We start from the raw sequence: 7,504 nt of genomic DNA on the forward strand, positions 1-7,504 counted from the left end.
AAGTGAAGAAGCTTGAATGTATTAACATATTCCTATACTATTTATAAAGGGAGGATTTCTCTCAACGGAATAGAGGATTTCTCTCAATGGAATAGAGGAATAGTTGAGAAAATCTTATCTGCTATTATGCCCTCACAAAATGGTGCTCCTTTTGTTGCTGCTGCTGTTGTTGCTGCGGCTGCGACGACGATGGCTGCGACTACGATTACGACGACGGCGGTTGTGATTGCGATGGCAACGGTTGCGACTGCGACGACAACAGCTACGACAACGACAGTTGTGATTACGACGGCAGAGGAGAAATCTACAACAATGTTGCAGTGATGCTACTACAGTAGAGGAGGAAGTTGCAACAAAGGAGGAAGGAGATAGCTACAACGATGAAGAAAGGTGAGGCAGTGCTAGTGAGCGTAGCACTAGAGATGCCACAGCGGAAGGGAACAGACGTTGGCGCAGAGTGGCAGTGGAGAAGACAGTTGTCGTTCACCGAGGAGGAAAGATTTGTCGTACCGACGGCCTGACGATGGAAAAGTAATGGTAGAAAGCCTTTTCTTTTACCGTCGGAGGTGGAGAAGCAATAGTGATGAGTTGGCAGTGAGAAAAGAGCTTGCTCTAGGCAAACGACTATAACATCACGATGGAAATAATAGAAGATAAGAATAATTATTAAAGAAGTTTTATTGAAGAAGCTTTATTGAAGTGAAGAAGCTTGAATATATTAACATATTCCTCTACCTTTTATACAGATTAGAAGGGAGGATTTCCCTCAACGGAATAAAGGATTTCTCTCGACTGAGTAAAGAGATTTCCTCATATAGTTGAGGAAATCTTATCTGCTATTAGATATCTCGTCGAGGACTTTGATCAATCACCTCTTGATCGTTACCGTTACTATTGGTGTAAACAACACTAAGCCGTGGCCTCGGGGCCAACGTGACTTGGTTCGGGTCCGGATGATGGGGGATCTTCCTGGGATGACCCTTGGGACCGCTGAGGTGACCGACTGCGATGGTCCGATCGGGACGGGGTCGTCGTTTCCTCCGGGAGGGAACTCCTCGCCTGAGCGTTTAGTGGGAGGCCTCCGTCTTCGCACCTGCACACAGGTCGGGTCGGGAGAGCTTGGCCCGACCCCTCCGACGATTAAGTTAGCGAATAGTTGCAGGGGGTTATTATCTTGTCCTCCTGGTGTCCCTCTCTCTTTTTCCTCGGAGCGAGGGTTTTTATAGTGATGATTATCGTTGCCTGATGTGCTTGCCCATAGGGAGCAGGATCGTACTTCTGGTAGCGTCTGACATCAACATTAGCATGGCGTGAGGGATCGAGAGCCTGAGCAGGATATTAATGTGCCTTGGTCGGCGTTCCGATCCGTGTTGACTAGGCGCTGTCAGGATAATAGAGGCATGAGGCGTCATCTGGGGCAGCTGACATCACCTCCTATCCATGAGCAGGATATTAATGTGCCTTGGTCGGCATTCCGATCCGTGTTGACCACTAGCGATTTGAGCACAGGCTGAATCTTATGTTAGGTTTCTCAGGCTGAATAGAGTCAGTCTTAGCACAGGCTGAATCTTATTATCTTACGAGATAATAATTGTTGACCATGAGCAGGATAATAGAGTCAGTCTTAGCACAGGCTGAATCTTATGTTAGGTTTCTCACTAGCGATTTGAGCTCCACCAAGAAACTAAGCAGGACACGAGATAATAATTGTATCATTTATCTCTGTCCCAAACCCCTCCTATCCCATCCCATCCCACCCACCCGACTTGCTCTACCATGAATTTTGTGTTTGTGTAATTATTTTTTCTTTCATGTCTAAAATTGACATGATAATTATTTGTAGCCAATCGGGATTCGATATTGAGAGTATAATTAATCGATGATATATCAACAAGTATGTCACATCAACTGAGGAATCCTTTCTTATTAAAATAATTAATCATGTAATTAGTGATGTGTTATCTATGCATCTCACATCAACATGAGAATATTTTCTTATTAAAAATAATTAATCATGTAACCAAAATAATTGAAAGAAAATTTTATCATAGATTTTATAAGAATAATAAAAAATAAGATCAGCATGATCGAATCTATTTTACCATCTTTAGTTGATGTTTACTGATAACATCTTCTCTATAGGAGCTTAATTATATATGATCTCATGTAATTAGTTATTTTTATCATCTTAATTTTTATACTTTCAAAAATTATATTTAGATCCATATTCATGCTGAGTGGATAGTTATTTTATTATGAATAATTTTATATTATCTGAATACGAAAAATTATTCGAATCATCCATATTATCGTAGATATCCTTTTATATATTGGTTGGTGGTCATATATAAGATTGATTAGATGTTGTTAGAGTGTGAAAATACACATTGATATCTCATTTAGTTTGAATAGTTGGTGGAATGTAAACTCGAGAAGTCAAAAATAAATCCATGTTGTAAATTCGAGTATTAAACCAGCTTGGGGTGCATTATAAAACAAGAAAGCTTTTGTGGATAGCAAGTAGAGGGAAGTAAATGGCACGTAGATAGATTGCAAAATGGAAGATAATGTGAGAGTTTTGAGGTTGAGATAGATTGAGCACTTTTCAATTTAAGTTATCCAATATTTATTTATGTTGATGTAACAAAAATATTATTGACACTTGCTCGGCTTTTCCTATTAGTTTTACTCATTCAAACCAACAAAAGCTTATCTGATAATTCAAAAAATGAGAGAGAAAATGGGGAAAATAAAAAACGGATCCTAGCTATTTTAGCTCTGGTGAGATTCCAATGCTGGTAGCCACGAAGACAACTGGGTTTGATGCTGGTAGCCATGAAGACAACTGGTTCAACCATTGGAGATCTTTTTTGCTTGTTAGACGAGGATTTTTCTGGAAATCTTATCTTCTATCATGCCCCGCAAGATGGTGCTCCTGATAAAGATACCAATCTTGGATCAATGCAAAGAATGATTTACAAGTAAGAGACTTTGTGAGTAGAGCAAGAGCAGATCACTGCTACTGTTGCGATTGTTGTTGCTATGAGGGCATAGCCATTCCCTTCGTTCTCCTTAAGTCCACCCTTCGTTCTCCTTAAGTCCACCGTCTTTTGGCAGATCAGCGAAGGTAGCGAAAGCTACTACGGTGAGGAAGATGAGGATTGACCGTGGAGCCTCTTAGGAATGTGGCTACAGCGACGTTGGTCGCTGGCCGAAGACAAGGGTGAAGCTTCGTTTTTCTCAACGACGTTGGTCGCTAGCCAAAGGTAAGAGCTAGCCAAAGGTAAGAGCGGAGCGAAACTTCGCTTTTCTCACTGTTATGATACCATAATAAAAATAATATAAAATAAGAACAAATATTGAATGAAGCTTTATTGAATAGTTGAAGATGCTTCAATACATTAACATGTTTTTTCGTGTCTATAGCTTTGAACTTTTCACGATAATATAAATTTCCTCCTAAGTCACTACGAAATAAAACAATTTTCACATTAAGATTATCAATATCGAAATTTAAGAAGATAATTAAAACAAAAAAATATTGTTTCATTAAGTGCTATAAGAATCATGTAAAATTAGAAAATATTTTTGTTTTCAAAATCGATTCTTATTGTTTTAAGATATATTTGAGGAAGCAGAAATAGTGCACAGTACACAAACGATGACATGTAGTACACAATCCATATATACGGCTTTTTAAAGTTGTAACACTACAACACACTCGACAAATGCTGTCATTAAAATTAGCATAACAACTTACCTTATGAAGTACCAGGTGGAGCTGATTTTGTTGGTTCTTAATCGTCCTACTTTAAGATATGTGCATGAATTTGGTGTTAAAGTATCTGATTCGATCCAGTTTTAAAGACTATAAGCATCGAAAAAGGAGTTTGGTATATTAGAAACACGATCGATGTAGTTTTGAAGAATAGTATTTTCGTTCTTGATAAGGAACGAGTCTACGGGTCATACCAATAATCGATTGATGAAATATTTTGATATTATTTTAAAAAAATAATTATGAACGTCGAAAGAATTAGACCTGTTGCTATTACCTATATTTTTACTTGAATGATTACAATCTGAAAGGATATGAATACTCCAAAAAAGAAAACTCGAATTATTATCATTCCAACTTAATAAGCTCGGCCGACACACAGTAGCACACACACGAGCGGATGCGTCCAATGGGGAGAGGTTTTGTCCTATGTTTCATCGCTCTGCCGAAACACGTGATCCCCCCCTCCCTCCCGATACCGATCGCTCCTATGCTCCCAGCCAATGATATTGCGAGGCCTGCGGTCCCCTCGGTTATCAGCCAATAGGAGGGAGCTGCTTTCGTGTTCCCTGTCTCGGACATGATGGGGTGAGCCCCTGCCTTTGCATTTTGCCATTAATATATATTGAACAATAGTACACAACTAAGAAGACTAATCCATATTAAGAAAATAATTCTTTTTTATGGTATATATATTAAGTACTTAACATAAAATAATTCTGTGTATATATGTGTGTGTGAAAATTTATGGTATAAAAACAAGAGGAGCTTTGCACACTTCTTTTGCCATGGTGGCTTCCTTTCCGAGACCCTCTCTTCCTCTCCTCCACACATCACTCTCGCTCCTCCCCATGGGTGTCACTGCGATGGGCAAGAACCAAAAGAAAGACACCAGTAGTAGCAGCAGCAGTCACAGCAATGGCAGTGACGGTGTGAAGGTGAAGAGAACCAAGAGAAGTGCTGCAAGGGATTCATCTCGTTCGCAGCGTAGCTCAGTTTACCGTGGCGTCACGAGGTCGGTCCATCCATCTCCTTCCATATCGTCGCTGCGGCTGAGGCTGCTTATAGATCTTCTGAGAGTACCGTTGATTTAGTTCTCTTCTTCTCCTATAGGCATCGGTGGACGGGACGATTCGAGGCTCATTTGTGGGATAAGAACAGCTGGAATAAATCCCAGAACAAGAAAGGGAAACAAGGCATGTCGTGCTCCTTTCTGTTGGCAGATTCATTTTCTTGCCTAACTTTTATGTGCCTTTCTCTCTCTTATCTGAATTCTCTGGTGGATGGATCACGAATGAAACGCAGTTTATCTTGGTGAGCTATATAATGATCACAAATACAAACATCAAACTCGTTCTGCTCGGTCGATAAAACAGCATTTGATTATCTCGTTCTACTTTAGGAGCTTATGGTGATGAGGAAGCAGCAGCTCGTGCGTATGACTTGGCAGCCTTGAAGTATTGGGGCCATAACACCATCCTCAACTTTCCAGTATACCATTTCACCCATTTATTTCCGGTACACCATTTCATCCATCTATTTCATCCATGGATTATTGTTGCAGATATCAACATACCAAGAAGAGCTGGAGAAGATGGAAGGCCAGTCCAAGGAGGAATACATTGGATCATTGAGGAGGTAAGCAATCTTTTCTGAGTGCAACAAACTGATGAACCGCTCACTCTTAAAAGCTTGGAGTTACAGGAAAAGCAGTGGGTTCTCAAGAGGCGTCTCCAGATATAGAGGTGTTGCAAGGTAATTAACAACACTGTAATTAGGTCAATGACATGTGATTAGTCCTAGTTTTCCTGCGACAGTTTGAGATTGAATGCCTTGAGAACAGGCAAAATATTCTCCAAAGTTTGTTTTCATTCAGATATTTAGGATCTTGATTAGAATTGTTCTTCTGATTTTTCTTTTTCTTTCTGAAAGAGTAAATCTAACATAAAGATGAAATGCAGTTAACGTTATCATAACACATGCAATTAGCTACCTTCAAATGCAATCAGATCAACAAAACTGTCTATCTGCAAATTTTGTAGGCATCATCACAGTGGGAAATGGGAAGCTCGGCTTGGCCGCGTGTTTGGCAACAAGTATCTCTACCTTGGAACATATGGTCTCTCTCCCTCTCTCTTTCTCTCTCTCTCTCTCTCTCTCTCTCTCTCTCTCTCTCTCTCTCTACACTACATAATTTCATGATCTAAAATAACTACTAATCGTAGTTTAATTTCCTCACATGATCATAGTTGCCATTTTTTGGAAAGAAAGAAAAAATCAAATATAACATGCAAATAAGTAGAAAGACTTCTAATTTCAAGGGTTATTATGGATGTGAAGAGCCAACCGGTTGCGAGTTTTGCTTATACGGCTCTCTTTCAAAGAAAGAGGTTGCTCCGTTGGTGAACTCGAGGAACATATACCATTTAATGGGGGTAGTTTGGTGACCATACTGAGCCCATTCACCCAACGTTGGATTGGGTGGGAAACAGAGAGACGATGCCGATGCATTCGATCATAATTAGGTTTGGTTGGGACCAACAAATATACCACACCAACCTCCACCCATATCCACCCACACTTTGTCGCTACTATTAAGTGCTTGAGTCCATTTCATACTCAACCTAGAAGTTGACACTCATCTACTCTCTTTAAATGTCTACGACGTCATTGCCACAGTGATCTTAAGATGCTGCCTCCACGTCCATGTCATGTTAATTCACCACCTTATCTTCCAAACAGAAGAGGAAGAAGAAGCACTAACGCCGTCGTCCTGTTCGATGCAGCGACGCAGGAGGAGGCAGCGGCTGCGTACGACATGGCGGCCATCGAGCACCGCGGCCTTAGCGCCGTCACCAACTTCGATCTCAGCCGGTACGTGGAGTGGCTTCGCCCGAGCACCGACGCCCATGCTGCTGCCTTCCAGTCCCACCAGGTTGCCGATACAAGACCCGAGGGAGCAATGACTGCATCGCCTGCGCTTGGCCTGTTACTGCAGTCATCGTCAAAGTCGGAGAGGAGGTCACCAGAACGTAAATCACCGCCACAACCACCGCCACCGTACCTGAGTAGTAGTAGGCCCTCCAAGTGCAGCTTCCCGGAGGACATACAGACATACTTCGAGTGCCAGGACAGTGAATTCTACCTTGAGGGAGAAGACTCCAACTTTTGGGGCAGTACCACATTCATTGACCTGTGACCACGCACGGCCATCCCATATGAGCATTGAACACAGGCATGTTCCTTGCCCATGCGGTATTGGAAGCACAAGATGGTGAAAGAACACTCTTCGTTACTGTTTTCATGTGTGTTGACATGGACACCAATATGATCTGAATAATAGAACATGGTGGCTTCCAATCAATGCCATCAATGTTCGGACTGTTTCTGATCCCAAGTATTTTGTATGTATCTGCCGAAACGTCTCAAGAAATTATATATATATATAAAAATATAAATATATATATATATAGAATAAAGTGATTTTATTTTTCTAAAAAAAGAGTAAAATTACTTAAAGTGCTTAATTATCTAAAAATAATCAAATCAAAGATATTTAAATAGCCGGGCTTACATTTCCTTCTTTCCGTAGTTGATTTCAGAGTTATTTTGAACATGAAGATTACTCTGTTAGTGTAATTTAAGGGGAGCATGATTTGAGGAGGCATTTCATTTAAGAACGGGATTTGGGCTTCCATTTAATTAGTGGGCCAAATTGCCAGCCCA

At 40.7% G+C, this 7,504-nt stretch overlaps 1 protein-coding gene across 2 annotated transcripts; it reads left to right on the top strand.

Moving 5' to 3' along the window:
* Positions 1-4,553: 4,553 nt before the first annotated feature.
* Positions 4,554-7,175, top strand: LOC135615656 (AP2-like ethylene-responsive transcription factor At1g79700). Of its 2 annotated transcripts, XM_065114471.1 has the most exons (8): positions 4,554-4,793; positions 4,892-4,974; positions 5,084-5,092; positions 5,181-5,269; positions 5,343-5,416; positions 5,483-5,533; positions 5,821-5,897; positions 6,565-7,175. In XM_065114471.1, the coding sequence occupies exons 1-8, from the start codon at positions 4,567-4,569 to the stop codon at positions 6,975-6,977; spliced, it is 1,023 nt and encodes a 340-aa protein (XP_064970543.1). In that variant the 5' UTR covers positions 4,554-4,566; the 3' UTR covers positions 6,978-7,175. The 2 variants fall into 2 exon arrangements, with proteins under 2 accessions (XP_064970543.1, XP_064970544.1); XM_065114472.1 differs by lacking the exon at positions 5,084-5,092.
* Positions 7,176-7,504: the final 329 nt, after the last annotated feature.

This window comes from Musa acuminata, chromosome BXJ2-6, assembly GCF_036884655.1.
Source record: "Musa acuminata AAA Group cultivar baxijiao chromosome BXJ2-6, Cavendish_Baxijiao_AAA, whole genome shotgun sequence".
Taxonomy (NCBI): domain Eukaryota; kingdom Viridiplantae; phylum Streptophyta; class Magnoliopsida; order Zingiberales; family Musaceae; genus Musa; species Musa acuminata.

Bases quoted from the DNA above. Each gene is read 5' to 3' on its own strand.
- LOC135615656 (XM_065114471.1), top strand. From the start codon at position 4,567: ATGGTGGCTTCCTTTCCGAGACCCTCTCTTCCTCTCCTCCACACATCA. The intron at 5,270-5,342 runs GTATACCATTTC...TTATTGTTGCAG, and splicing joins ACACCATCCTCAACTTTCCA to ATATCAACATACCAAGAAGA. The intron at 5,534-5,820 runs GTAATTAACAAC...CAAATTTTGTAG, and splicing joins AGATATAGAGGTGTTGCAAG to GCATCATCACAGTGGGAAAT.